The 15,292-nt window shown below is 52.0% G+C and overlaps 1 protein-coding gene across 4 annotated transcripts in view; it reads right to left on the bottom strand.

The window, feature by feature from the left end:
* Positions 1-15,292, bottom strand: part of LOC149341831 (uncharacterized) — a 178,186-nt gene that overhangs the window by 18,222 nt on the left and 144,672 nt on the right. For all 4 annotated transcript variants that reach the window (XM_089544061.1, XM_089544059.1, XM_089544058.1 and 1 more), the window contains exon 2: positions 7,129-7,398. In XM_089544061.1, coding sequence (XP_089400187.1) covers positions 7,129-7,398 — 270 coding nt within the window. The remainder of the gene's footprint in view (positions 1-7,128; positions 7,399-15,292) is intronic.

The following is a 15,292-nucleotide window of genomic DNA, read 5'->3' as shown; positions in this document are numbered from 1 at the left end:
GGCGCATTTCTAGTGACGTCATGCGTGACGTCACCTCGCGTGGGCCAATATGCTTGTGGCGGGAGATCAGCGCTCGAGATGCGGGCACCAAATACAACGACGCCGTACGTAAAACTGGGGTAAGAGCTCAGCACTTGACGCAGTAAAATCGCTCCCAGACTTTCCACCCATTACTGGGGAATAAAAATAACGGCTACAGCTGTAATGCACACCACCTCCCCAGGGAGTGTGCACTCTCAGGCCCAAGCCCACTCGGGCAGTGTGAAAACAGATGGCACTCTACCAATGGCCAGGAATCAATTAACCATTGTCACCGCACAGACAGTGGTCGCAATATGATCATGAACGGGTGCCTTCACCAAGTTTTCTACTGCGACAATAGCAGGCCCCGCCCAATACAGCCACTACACTACAAAACAAAGAAAAGAGGATTACATACCTGGCTACAGTTCACACTGCCCAGAATGTAGACTCCGGACTAAGAGGCAGCATTAGATACTGCTGCATTTGCGCTAGTAAAACTAAATATTACACGCAAAATATTAAAAGCACTTTCTTTCAGGCATAAATATAACAAACCCAACCACTTGAGAAAATGCAGTTGCAACATAGCTTCAGGTGTTCCGGCCCGTTTCATGGGCGCAACTCCACGATTTGCCGTCAAGAATTCATTCCTCATCTGGCAATAATATTCGCCAAACGCAGCACGTACTAATGGTTTCGCGTTCACACTTTGCCACTGACGGGGTACAAGTAAGTCTAATTTTAACCTACATTCATATTAAAATCAAAACATTATATTTTAATTCAATTTGCGCCATGCGGCCTGCAACAGCGCCACGTTATGTTTATTCATCGCGAAACCCTTCTTTCGTTTCCATTTTATGTTGACTAAACAATTATGCGGACCCGCATCTTATCTTCTTTGTCAAGGTCCTTTTGGGGCGCAGAGACCGAGCGGTCAACTTATTACGCAAACTGGCTTTTACATCCCCAGCAAGAAACGCAAATTTGCGATTGCACCCTTCATTGGAGAAGCGAAGCACGCCCGGCCATTTAACCACTAAGCCTCCTCCCGAAGCAGCCCCGGGGCAAGGAGACCGCGCTGCATGGGTCCGGGCATCATATAACACACTGAATGAAATGCTTGCGCAGCAGGAATTTTGCCAAGGGAAAGAAAAAAAAGTCGCACATGGCGGCGAGCCAAGCGCGCACAAGCATCTTCGTGGTCGTGCCGAGCACGTGAAAGTGCTCGGCAATCGCGGACGCGCTATGAGGCTGCTACGCGGTGCGCGTATACGACGGCGAACAGAACAAGCAGAAGAAAGGAAAAGTGGAGAAAATAAAGGACGGAGAAGAGACGACGCGGCACACCGGCGCGACGGCGGAAAGATTTTGCCATTCTGGCGAGGTAGCGTCGTCGCCGCTCGTACGTCCCCCGGCCGCCACAAAACCACAGCGCTGCGATCATTAGAATCGCCCCGCGCGCTGCTTTCCTTTTCGGGTCTTTTGTCACGCGTGCGTCGTTCTTTGTCGCGGGCGAGCACACGCGCGTACATGCACACACACATTGCCTCATCCTCTTCCTTCTGACCGGTGCACAGGCCATGAGAGAGAGAAGAAAAAGGAAAAACCTTTTCTTTTTTTGCGACTGCAATAGCTGAGCGGTCGTGCCAAGAGGAAATCTCGCGCGCGTCTTGAAGAGGAGGGGAGGAAGGATGCTTTTCCTTGATCTATCCCATACGCACCCGGACAAAAGGAGAAAGAGACGTCGTATAACGACCGCTCGAACGAAAGACACGAAAGAGAAAGAAAGAAGTGAACTAAAATACACATGTCCGTTTAAGCGGGCCATAAAATGAAAACGCGCAAAAAAAAAATAGCATTGGAAAAAACCGAAGAAATCTGCGCGCAGCCAAAGTGCAACAGCGAAGAGTAGGATATCGCCTCTCGCAGGGACTTTTGTTCATCGAGGTATTCTTGAGTTGTTGAATCTCTGTCCCCTGAGTCCTGACAGATCATGTCCGCAACGTGTAGACTGTATAATTCTTCATTAAAACTTCCTGTTGGGCGAGTTGGTAGTTCATCTTGAATTAGAAATATTATAGCGCAAACAAAGACACGGACAAAAAAGTGTATAATTCTGATTGCGGTCGATCGAAGAGCCAAACTTGAAAGCTCTCGCCTATTAATGCAAGAACAACTTGCGCAGATAATTTTCAGTGGGAAGGTTACCGAACAGCATACCGGGCACCGCATTCATTATTCAGTCGGCAGCGAGCAGCTGCGCAGTTACAGAACTGCTCGTCAAGGCAGCGGCGCACCCGTCGACAATGGGCCAGCAGTTTAACTTCAACATAGTTGTTCCCTTTACTTGCATAAGTCCGCAGTGCAGCATCCGTAAGCTCGAACGTGGCAGATGCCCATTAATTGATGTCTCCAAAACTTCTAACGAGATCTCAGCAAGTTCGTCTGGCAGCCCTGGCTACTGGAGTCCTGGAATAAGGACCTCACCCACCTGACTCAAGCAAACGTGGCCTCCTACTCTCCCTCTTTTACATCCATTGCAAACAAATGGAAGTTGATGAAGAAGACGACATCCAAATCACTTCAATTCGTGCGCAACGGACCCAGAGCTTATTGATGAAAATGCGGGCGCAAACGAAACGGAGACACAGAAAGAAGACCACAAGACAGGCGTCGTTTTCACAACTGGTTCATTTGGAAGGGAACGACCACTTAAATACATGAACCAAATAAAAAAGTTGTGAAAACGGCGCCTGTCTTGTGGTCTTCTTCCTGTGTATCTGTTTCGTTTGCACCCGCGCTTTCATTATGAACAGCATCTAGCCCAACTTTCCATTCTGTTGGACCCAGAACACACTGCTATCGCATCGCCCTCTTCAGGCGACTTATGCGGCCGCACTTTCTTTTTTGTTTATCTCGCCACCATCGAAATGCCGCCGCCGCCGCGGAAAGGATTCAATCCCGCGTCCTCGGGCCAACAGCCAAACGCCAAAGCAACCGTGACTGAGCACCGCGGCAGATTTGAGGAAGGAATTGATGTCAATAAGTCGATTCTCTGCAGGAGACTGAGGGGATCTCTGAAGACAAGGGTAGGGAAATGGGGGGGCTCGTTATCCCTCAGGCAACAGCTAGTCAGGATTGCGCACCGTTGTGGGAACTTCAAGCAACATCAGCCAATCGCGACCGAATCCCAAATACAAAGGCCCCTAAAAGAGGCTTGCCACTGTCTACTCACGGTAGCCAACGATTTACGTCACATCCAATCACAAAGACCTCGAGCTTCCGCAACGCCACGCTGTCTTTGAGTACACGCAGGCCTAAGATGACCTGCTCGCCCACTGTGCAAGGTGCGGCCACAAACCCCTTCGTCACCTATCCCTTCCTCTGGCAATTATCCCGCTCATCTCCGAATCGCGGGGACGGGCCCATCGCAGTCCGGCCGGTGCGCAGGCACCGCGCGGACAAAGAGTCGGACGACGCCTGGCTTTCTTTCGCCCCTTCCCTCCTTCGACGCTTCTCTGCAGAAGCAACGCGAGGCAACTGCTTCCGCTTCGACGCAAAAGTGGGCCCCTGATGCAACACACTGCACGAAGTCTGCCCCAGCCATATAGTTTCTTACTATTACCTAGAGGGAAAGCTGGCAGCCCGTCTATGGGAGTTTGCATGGAGACCCCTCGAGACCACTTCAGCCACCATGGCCGCTCAAAGCATCATGGGGCGGTGAGCTACCGACTGCAGAACTTCAACTTTTGGCCAAAAAATAATGCAAAAATAAACGCTATTCGATAATCAAGAATGTCCTAACATTCAATATCCTGCCTGTAGATTGCAACAAACGAGCAGAAAAGCATGTAAATGCAAAGTTTGCCCAAAATATGAGATGGCTAGCTTTCCTATTGGCCAAGTAATGAACACTACAAAAACTAATATTTCGTAATTAACAGGCGCACTTTTAAAAGTAAATATGTTTAAAAAAAAATGTTGTTGCTTAAACACTATAAGCGGTTTTTAATGGCATTTCAGAAAACTGAAACCTTTTATTGGCGTCGTGTGTCGTCGCGTTTTCATTACTATGGATTTTGCACACTGCGTTCGCGCGAAAGTCGTCTGCGCACACACGAACAGCGTTTTTGGATTGAAACATCTTAGTAGTGCCACTCCATGTTCCCGAAAAATTACGACTGTGCCGCAACAAGTAGCTCATCGCCCCATGATGCTTTGAGCGTCCATAGTGGCTGAAGTGCAGCGCCGCCAGCTTTCCCTCTAGGTAATAGTAAGAAACTCTATGGCCCCAGCCGTGTGCGCATTCTGCAGAGCGTCGGAAAGAGCGCGCTCAGAAGAGCCTGGTCGCAGCGAAGCAAACGCATAAGGTGCGCAGTGCAGAATTTAAAAAAAGGAGCAGGTCCGAAGTAGCGACGAGAAAGAGAATGCGTTCTCCCTCGCACGCATGAATGGACCGCGTGGAACGGCATCCACGGAAGCTAAGCTGGCAAGAATCTAGCAACTGGAAGAAGAAGCCTAACGTGTGTTATGAGAGGAAATGACGATAGGTGCCTTAGTCCATCAGTGTGGTTACTATCGCTACGACCCGCGCCAAGTATATATCCTACGCCCACACGTTTATTGATTTCGTCATTCGAACTTAACACTCTGCCACCCCTGGCTGCATTCACATTACGCCGAAGTGCGCTTTACAGGGCTAGCATAACAAACAACCAGTTATCCCTGTCATCTGTTTACGCATCACATGCCTTGCCCAAGTGCACATTTTTCTTTAACGCCTGCTTAAATTGTACGGACTCGCGTCTGCTCTCTAATTATGCAGTTTTGTCGACTCCATTTTTACACACGGCTTCAAGCAGCATTGTCAAGAAAATAAAAATCCCCTCCCCCTAATTCCGCTCTCTTCCAAAATGCGTTGCCGCTAAGAAGTAAATAGGTCGGGGGAGGGGCTAATTTATAATACAAATTTGTGTAGCCTGTCAGGCGTACCAGCAGGCAAAGATGTCTCCTCCAGCTACCGCTCTCGTTGCTCAACGTCATCTGACACTAATTGTCCCACTCACGTAATCTTCAAGGTGAGATGAAATAAGAGAGACTGTGTTACGGATGAATGCGTGGGAGCTGGGAACACTGTGCGATGACGTCCGACGCGTGCGCAATTATGATTAATCCGCGAGACTGAGAAAACTTGCAAAGATCGTAATACTGTACAAGACAAGCAACAGATCCAGTGATAGCCAAAGCAAGAGGCGGCAACTCTACGGCGCGTGAAATCGGAATCCAGGAGCTACAGGTCTTATCAGTGCGCATTTATATACGCCGCCATCCGGACACTGCGGCGTGCCGCGCCTACTGCGGGGCAATTAAAGACAACGCGGGGCAAGACACAGTTGCCACGCTTATCGCTGTACGGCGTTACACTGGTAACATCGCGACGATAAAGAGGCTTCTTCTCGCAGCACGGTACGTTTTTCAAAGAGGCAACGAACTCCCTCATGTGCCTCAAGGATTGAGCCGCCCACTTTTTTTTTTTTTTTTTTTTGCTTCGAGCAGGGCACCGGCAGGAATTACGCGTAAATGCATGGACCAGCTGCGGCGGGTATAAAAACTGCTCGAATAGACCTGCCTCTTCTCAAGCGAAATACAGACTGGGCACAGCGGAAACTATTTCGTCTCGCAGCACATGCAACTGACCGCTTTGCACGTGTACCCACTTGTGCGGATCGTCTCTTCCCGAGTACAGGATTGCGGTGAAAACGGCTACGAGCCAAAACGGCGGTACTGCGTGTACAGATACTAAAATCCAACTTCCCCACTCACCAGCTAAGTTAGCTTAGCTCACCTATAGCTTGCTTGCTCGTTCACTCATTCACCTCCTCATTAACACGGAACTCGTTCATTGCCCCTCCTCCTTCTCGTACCGCGCACTCATGGTCTTCGGGCCGCCTGTTGGAGCAAGCAGTGCTTCAACTCAGCTGCTGCACTACGTTTCTGTTTTTCTGTCCCGCATAGATCGTTCCTCGAGTTGCCTGCGCATTAGTGGCGCAGGCAGACACACTTTCTTTTCTTTTTTTATTAACCTCACCATGCCGAATGCTGAAATTTTAGAGCCTGAGAGGGTTAGCTTCTATAAGCCGTGCAGTGGGGCCCATGTATAGCATCCGGGAAGTCCAATCCTTCCGAGGGGTAAGGACCAACCCTCCTCTTACCTTCATGAGATTTGGACGCTGTGGACGCATAACGAGCCACAAGGTGGGTCCAAGAAGCAGAACCCTACGAGCTCTGAACTTTTGGCAAACGCTGCGCTGTACTATAATGCCTAGCTGTACTTCTCGAGCGAACCGCCATGCCGACACTTCGACCGCGGGACATCAAAGGGGTACTGGGGACAAACAGAAGCTGTCACGTATCGATACGGTGCCGCGTTATAGTCACAAAAAGGCCACTTTCACCGAAAACCGAGCTTTTATAAGGTAGAAATGACAAAAAAGAAAGGTGTCGCCTCGATCTGCTGATTTCGCAAGTGAAATGCGTGCGTCGACACCAGTTTTTTGTCGCGCATCTCGTAGATTGTACCGCATCGCCATTCACTTGAAAGCGGTGTAAGGACGCCAAGAGTCAGGATCGGCTGGCGGGAAATCGACCCTCCGCGGTGGCTCAGTGGTAAGGCGCCCATCTACCGAGCCGGAGTACCCGGGTTCAAATCCGACCGCGGCGGCCGCGTTTCGATGGAGGCGAAACGCAAGAGGCGCCCGTGTGCTGTGCGATGTCAGTGCATCCCCAGGTGGTCGAAATTATTCCGGAGACCTCCACTACGGCACCTCTTTCTCTGTTTCTTTTTTCACTCCCACCTTCCTCCCTTCCCTTACGGCGCGGTTCAGGTGTCCGCCGCATATGTGAGACGGATACTGCGCTATTTCCTTCCCACAAAAACAAATTTACGAAATTTACGAATTTACGAAATCTTCAAATCGAATTTTCTCGACTGCAAGCGCGTCTTTTGCTGCCGCACTAACGTAAATTCAGCGATTATACCGAGAACAACAAGTGGGCGGAGCTGTCCTCAAAGTCCCATCTAACCAGGGACTATGTACACACCTTCGCTCGACGTTGACGAGCACGTCTCGGCCGTCGGGCAGCACGAGGCGCAGGTCCATGCGCCCTTCGAGCAGGTCGTCGATGGCGCAGTCGTCGCTCAGGGCCCGGCAGCTGGCCCCGGTGGCGCCGGGCGGGCAGCTCACCACCGACCCGTTGCCCGCACCGCGCACAGCCGCCGACTGCTGGTGGTGGCCGCTGACGGAGGACGAGGACGGGCCGCCCACCAGGCTGCGCGGGGGCGCCGGCGCCGCACTCTTCTTGGCGCGAGACCTGCGGACGGCAGAGGAAGAAGGCGAGAACATCAGACATCGTTCTCTTGAACGGCGTGTAAACGGCCACGACGCCTGCAGGCAACTGCAGGCAAAACAGCACATGAAAAGAAGTTGCGGCAATGTCAGAGACAAGCACACGACGCGGCCATTATCTTCGATTCGATTCTGATTTTTGAAACAAAATGTATCAAGAACACATGAATTCCCAGCTGGATACTAGTCGGGATCCATGCACTGAAATTAACATTACGGTGAAAATCGTACACACACACACGGGCACGGGAAGAGCAGAACTTGCGCGCAAAGTATGCAATGTTGCAGTAATCTGTTTTTGTGATGAGAAGCGTAGACAGATAACAGTCATCATTAAACAGACATTAATATAAACTCCCAACTCATGAAGTGCTATTCACTCGTAACTCTCGCAACCTACTATCATCTCTTTTTTTTCCTCTGCACTTGCTTGGTTGATCGGAAGAAGAAATAGTGACGCACCGATACAACACGGCTACAGCGTGAAGCGCGCCAAACACCTTACGATCACTCACCTACAGGTGACTAGAATCATTGGAACAAGCGTTGCAGCAGGCACCTGCCTTTTCATAAGAGCAGAGCACGAAAGGCGATCGAAATACCAAGAGGAAAAAATGCGGTCGCTCAGACAAGGCACGCACCTCAGTTCATTTGAGTAAACTGTTTTAACGCCTATCAGATCTGTGGCGGCAAGTTATACGTACGCAAGGCAAAAACGCAAAGCTCGCGAGCATGCGTTGAAAAAAAAAAACAGTCTCGTGCAGCACGCTTCCTCCACACAGCCAGCACATGGAACGTCCCACGGCCTTGAAGGCTCTATCGCGGATCTTCCAGAGCTGTGGAATACCGAAGCAGTGCGGTCAGCTTTGCTCGCAGAAAGAGAAGAGGGAAAAAAATGCGTGCGGGAAAGATGGGCTGAGCGTCTCGCGTTTCGCTTCCGTTCCGGGACGACGTGTTATCGCGTAGGCGTGCACCTCGTATACGCCAGGCATCGGCGTTGCGGCCAGTATGACGTCCGCACGGAATAACGACCGGACACCGGAGCCAGCCCTTCAGCCTGCGACGGACAGACAGAAGGCGGACGCGAAAGCGCTCGTGACGCCATGGCTTCAGCCGGTGCTAGCAAATAACCCTTACGTGGATGCGCATTCCAACGCTGACGCTCATGCTATGGGCTCGCGCACATTCTCGCTGCTGAAAACGCAAAAGCCCTAAATAAAACGCAGCGCACAAACAAGCGACGTCGCACTCCTCGGATTCGCTTATTCCGCTTCTTATCGTACTTTTGACCGAGATGCATGCGGAGAGTTAGTTAGTTTATGGGGTTTAACGTCCCAAAGCGACTAAGGCTATGAGAGACGCCGTAGTGGAGGGCTCCGGAAATTTCGACCACCTGGGGTTCTTTAACGTGCACTGACATCGCACAGTACACGGGCCTCTAGAATTTCTCCTCCAAAGAAATTCTAGCCGCCACGGCCGGGATCGAACCCGCGTCTTTCGGGTCAGCAGCCGAGCACCATAACCGCTGAGCCACCGCGGCGGCGTGCATGCGGAGAGGAGCAAGCGAAACGAGGCTTGTGTCACAAATTTCTCGACATGCTTCGAAATATACGACATCGCGCACTTCCACTTCTCTCGAGTAGCAACTGCGGCCACACCGCTGAAAGTTAACGCTCGCATGGCTTTGCCCACGCGCTGCAATTACTTTCGCTCTGGCACCTCCTGTCCCCTCTCTTTCTTTTTCGTTCCCACGAATTCGCCCTTGTGCACCGCTCCCGAGCGATACACTACACATCTGCGTTAAACGTTTAACATTCACGCTTCAGTAGCGCCGGAAAGCACGTCCCCACGCTGCGGGTATCGGTTTCATCACTTCCCACACTAGCGGAAAAACACATTTATACAGTAAAAGCCTGACACCGTAGAGAAGAGTCAAATTTCGTGCCTACCAAGCGTCATAAGAGCACATTCCACACTGGAGGACAGGTCAAGAATCGATTCTCTGCCTTTCGTCGCTGTTCCGACTACTAACCGGGTGCAAAAATAAAAAAAATAAAACGACGAGAAATTGCACACGCCTCCACGTTCCTCCAGTCCTTCCCGAGCCACGTCTACGACAGGCTCCGACAGAAGAATGAAACTGCACTGCAGACGTAGTTTCGAAAACATGCAGCGTCAGAATTTCAAGGAACTGCGCAAGTCTCGAAAACACTGAACTTCCTCGAAGCCAAGGCCTGCCTGCCTGATCGCCAAGGGCATCGCCTCGCGCGCGCTCCTGAAGAGGCCGCGAGAGGGCGCTTCGTGGCTCCCGTGGTTTAGGGTGCCTCGATGCCCAGCGCTGCGCCGTCGAGGCACCCTACCCGTGGTTAAAGCCCCTTGGTTAGGGAGCCTACATGTTGCGCGCCTCCGGACATGTAGGCTCTCTACCCGTGGTGCGCAGAATTCAGACGTCGCAGCGCCAACGCGCGCGACATGGAAACGCCGGTTTGTGATTGATTTCCATTCGGAGTTGAGACCCACGTTCACTCGGACTCTTTTTCATGTGTTGAACACAGCCGTATAAACGGCGGTCGCCGCTTCCACAAAGTGCACCCAGGAAAACGGTTAAGCTCGAGGCACCTCGAAACCGCGGGGGAAACAGCGCACGCAAAGAAAGATATATATTTCCTTCTCGCAACCACACCGAGGTGGCAGCCATTGTGCTCCTGCAGCAGCGGCGCTCAGGAGGAAGCGAACAGTCCAGCGCGTAAGCTGCTATCGCCGCCAATCAGATCCGAGAGATGACGCAGCGTCCAGAAAAAAAAGAGAGAGAAGCGGACTCCAAGACCGCGGCTACGACTGCGGCGGAGACGGCGGTGGGAGGAGCTGCGATAGGAAGGAACGAAGAGTTCAGCAGCGCCCCAAGTGCCGGTAGCAACGTCAGGGATGCCGCAAGATCCTTCTTGGAGAGACTTTAAAAGGGAACAATCGCGCTTTTGCGGGCTCCCCATTGTGTTTTGTCCTCAGGCGGCCGAGTTTCGCTCGGCCCTGCCCCCGTGTCCAGCCAACGAACTCGAGGAGAGAGCGCGTTTTTCTCGGATGGGCGGACACCGGGGCGCGTTGCCCCCGAGCCAGTGAACGTGAACAAAAGCGGGCGAGAAGCCTCGGCGACGCTGGACAGCGACCGCGGAGAAATGCCGAGAGGAACGATTCGGAGCCACCTGAGGTGAACTTCGAACGAGAAGTGCGCTGGCTGTCTCCTCGCCAACACAATATATACAGGCAGCCGGAAGCTTGGAATATTTTCCATCCAGGCGTATTCGGGGACACGGACACCGTCCCATATTCACTCACCGGTACAGAAATTTACGCGGTTAATAAAAAATGCACCTTGCCTAAGCCAGACTGCCCAATTAAGAAACAATCAGTCGCTTACTGTGTGGAATGTTACGAGCAAGAAGATAGCGTTAGCCACTCACAAATGCATTCCGATCCTGCCGCATTTCACCACAGGTATCTTGCGAATGTACGCAACTACAACACACGACTCACAAATTGTAACAAATAAAAAATACGCACCAACTACGGCACCTGGAAACTAACTTAGAGAATTTCCAGTTTTTTAAATGACCACAAACATGCTGCATCATTACTCAAGAAAGCAAGTCATTGGAACCTTTCAAAAAGAACATCGTTTTGTACCTGTTGTCACTCCAACCATAACAATTTTGTTTATTTTTCTCTTGTTTTTGTTTGGTTTGGTTGGTTTTGGTTTATGGGGTTTAACGTCCCAAAGCGACTAAGGCTATGAGAGACGCCGTAGAGGAGGGCTCCGGAAATTTCGACCACCTGGGGTTCTTTAACGTGCACTGACATCGCACAGTAAACGGACCTCTAGAATTTCTCCTCCAAAGAAATTCAACCGCCACGGCCGGGATCGAACCCGCGTCTTTCGGGTCAGCAGCCGAGCACCATAGCCACTTGTTTTGTGCATTTTTTAAAGGCATATAGATATTCAATATAAAACACTACTTCACAATTTAAACCAATTAGTCTGAATTTCTATTCAGTTTGAGTTTTCTGCGCTGAATGTCTTGTGCTCCTGAATGGGAGAAAGTCGGAGGCAGACTCTTCGCCAGGCATTTACCTGCCTTTCGTTCTGGCCCCTACACAACTGTAACTGTGTTGTCCAAATAAAATACTTTGTGCGTCTATCGCTTAGCACGGACCGCTAGCTCCCTTGCGCGCATACGCAAAACTATAAGGTACGAACGATGGCCGAGTGGACTGGATCGCCACCGCGGAGATGTCAGGCGGGCAGGTTCGAAATCAGCTACAGGCTAGATTCTTTTGCAATCTATCTATATAGAGCGAAAGCAAGTGCTTACATTACTGTTCAGATCATTATTTAAACTTGGATGACGACGTAGGTACAACAGCAGCCATTTCACACCTTAACTATATCCGCACGTATAAGACGGGCATTCCACCACGACTTGCAAAGGTACAAAAAACAATAAGTATGCGGGCAACGACGAATTTGCATCCGAATAACAACAGGCGCACAATGTACGCCACAAACGTCAATGCAATCAGACCTGAACCGAGACGGGCGCATGCATTCGAAACGAACCCCCACCGTGTGAGCGGTTCAGGCCGGACAGCCAGTCACCAAACTGCACGAGCAGCTGCGTATCCCGAGTGTCGCAAACACATGTCAGGGTGGTGGCTGTCGCCGCAGTATGCCCGCGTATGCATGCGGGCCGCTGCGAAGCCCGTGGCTCGACCCGGGGACCCAACAGCCCGACAGGGGACCCGTCCACAGAATGCAGATGTCGCCACGATCGCCAAATGCCTGCACGCGAGCCAAACTGGCAAAGCACACGGCTTCACGCTGGAATCGAGTACACGACCCTGCGTGGCACCGCAAGACCGTCGACAAGCACAGAGTTTTCGGTCCACTGCGTGCTCGGCTCCGCTCCCCACGACTAAACCTAAAAACCTTCGCCCAACACCACTGAGGGCATTATTAGAGCCGATTCAAATACTTTTGAGGCCACAGTGCGCGCGTGCATCTGCAAGTCATCTACCACGCAAAAATTGCTGACAGTCACAATGTGCAGACGCCGAGTGCTCAGGAAAATCAGCCAAGGAGGAGTAAGTAAAATCAACCAAAATAACTAGTGCCAATACCTGCCAGATCAACGAACCCTTAGCTCGGTCTTGGAGGGAGATCGATGCACGTGGGCGAGGACTTTTCAACCATGCGTGCATTAGAAAGCCACCTAGTTTCTATTTTTTTTTCTGCAGCCGCTGTCTGAACTCAATGAAATATTAGTCGCGCATTCCTTTGTTTTGAGCCGGACGGTGCCAAGAAAAGCTTACACACTCGAAGCAAGTGTTAACCGAAAATAAAAGTACAGGAAATGCGATCGCAGCACCGCAGTTTCGACGAGGTAAAGCTACTTTGAGGGAGCTCAACAGGCGGAGTTTCCGCGCCGAGGGAATGCGTCTCTAATGGAGAGAAAAATCTGCAACTGCTCCGTAGGCGCCCAAAAGAGCTAGCGTGCGGTATTCCAGGCAGCTAGCACAAGTTGCGCCGGCAAGGAAAGACAAATCGTGGCACACTTTTCACTGGCCGCTGCGTCAAACAGCGCACGGCTGGACGACCAGTTCGCACGCCCCGAACTCGAGAAGAACGTAAACGCCAAAGCGGTAGTTTCGCACCGCTGCTCAAGTGGGAGCCCCTCAGCGGCAGCGGACGCCTTAAGCCTTCCTCAGCGACTCACATTCACGCGAACTGTCGCAATTATCGGTGCGGCACACAGGACATTTCCTCACGGCGAAGGCCACGAAGCATTCTGTTCGAAGCAGAGAGCGAGGATTTCTACTCCTCGACCGACAAAACAAGTGCGCGTTCAAAGAAAACAAAGCACTTGAGAGAACAAAGGAACGCGAAGACTTAAGCAGAGAAGATTCTCGCGCTCGGAACAAACGGCGGCCATTATTACAGCTGCGGAGGCTCACACCACCGCAAGAGAAGCTCAGAAAACGTCCAAATGATTAAGCTGCCGCCGCGGGTTTGAGCACAGGCATGATACTGCGTGTGTTACGACACGCCCAGATGCGAACCTGTGGCGCAGCACAGCCTTTGTCGAAACTATACAGCCCACCGAGCTTGCTGCTACTACGGGTTGTTTTGCGTCAGCAGCGCTCTAAGTTACTTCGACGGTGAAGGGAACTATACCATCCTCACTCCTCCAGAGTTTTGAACTTCCTCGATTTCTAGAGAGCCCTACTACGTGTCTTAGGAGCAAACCTCTCGGGCTGCATATTTCTAACAAAGGATGCAGGGGTGTGTCCATTCAAAAGCACCGCGCTGCTTCGGAGTGCTCTGTTCCTCCGGGCGATTCAAAGAACGCGCACCCCGTGAACAGCTTGCTCCCCAGTCGCCACACAAGGGAGCAAATCGGATTAATGCGAGCGCAGCCAAGCGGCTCCGCCCAGATATACGCTTCCAGGGCCGCTTAGCATATATTCCGGCTTCCACCCCAATCGATTCGCCTCTCCGTGCACCAGTGCAGCGCTCTGCGCCCAAAACTTGGCGAACAAACTAGCACAGCTACGGGCAACTCGAGTTTGCTCGGGTCCGTTCAGGTAGGCTTGGGTTCCGAAGCAAAAGGTGCGGTTACGCGAATTACCATGTCGACGGGAAAAGAACAGGATCAAAACCGCCGTCGTATTGGCAGGCAGGAGCCGCCGACAGCAGCGCAATCAGCGATGCCACCGTGCTCCACATAGTATATATGCGCGCTGCCACCCGTCGCCTTTCAAGCGCGCACCCGAGTGCGGGGGGCGGCCGGGCGAGGCGACGGAATAATCATGAACCCCACGGGAGCGCGGAGCGTGAAACGATCGAGCCCCGCCGCCGGTGCGAACGGGGAAAGCGACGCCCCTCGATATACCCGCCACGAGAGCGCGTGCGCGCACACACACACACACACTCACACACACACACAAGGCATAGCTGGGTGCGCGCGCACTTTCGCTTTCCATGTGAGTTGTTTTTCCGGTGGCCTCATCACGCGGGCGGACAGGTACGGGAGGCGCCGCAGAGGCATTCCGGGAGTCGCGCACGCCAGCGGGCGGAGGAGGCGCGACACCGGATATGGACGCCCGAGCAGCAGCACTCGCTGCTTCGACGGTGCCCAAACGGAAGCGGTTAAGAGAACGGAACCAGGAGCCAGACAACAATACGGGGCCTCGTTGTTTTGCGGCAGCCCTCCATTCCGACCCGTCCGACACGGATGATCGCGCCATCCTCGCATTGCCAATGGCTGGATGGGAATGCGACCGCCGGCAAGGTCGGAAAAGAGGCGGTAGTTCCAAGTGGAGTCTGCGAGACGCACTTCATGCGAGGGATGCCGAGGTGTTTATGTGAAGACACCTGGACGTTCAGCGTTGCGCCAGTACTATAAGCCAGAGCAGCATAAAGAGACGAAACGCTCTAGACCTTGCAGGACCCTAAATACGCCTCAACATGAGCCGCACTGCTACGCACTCGCTCGTAGCTAGGCTGCGCAGATGGCACTTCAGTGACAGTACGTGCCACAATCGCTGGAGACGTGAAGGCAAATATCACCGCAGAAACTTTAGCCACAGGATTAAAGCTCACCAAAGAGCCACGACGCTTCTGGTAATTCAGAGTACTTAACAAAACTCCAATAGTCGAACTATTCGCCGTACATCATGAATGTACTACGAACGTATACATGAAAGAACTGATGCGCCAGCAAAAATGCAGGACGACGAACAAGTCGATGTCTTAGAAAGATTACGAGCGAGCAGGCTTTCGAAGAAATACAGCACCGAAGGCTTGG

Source organism: Amblyomma mixtum, chromosome 5 (genome assembly GCF_055824585.1).
Source record: "Amblyomma mixtum isolate Tamu chromosome 5, ASM5582458v1, whole genome shotgun sequence".
NCBI classification, from domain to species: domain Eukaryota; kingdom Metazoa; phylum Arthropoda; class Arachnida; order Ixodida; family Ixodidae; genus Amblyomma; species Amblyomma mixtum.
Note: the sequence above shows the minus strand (reverse complement) of the source record. Positions and strands in the feature narration are given on the sequence as shown.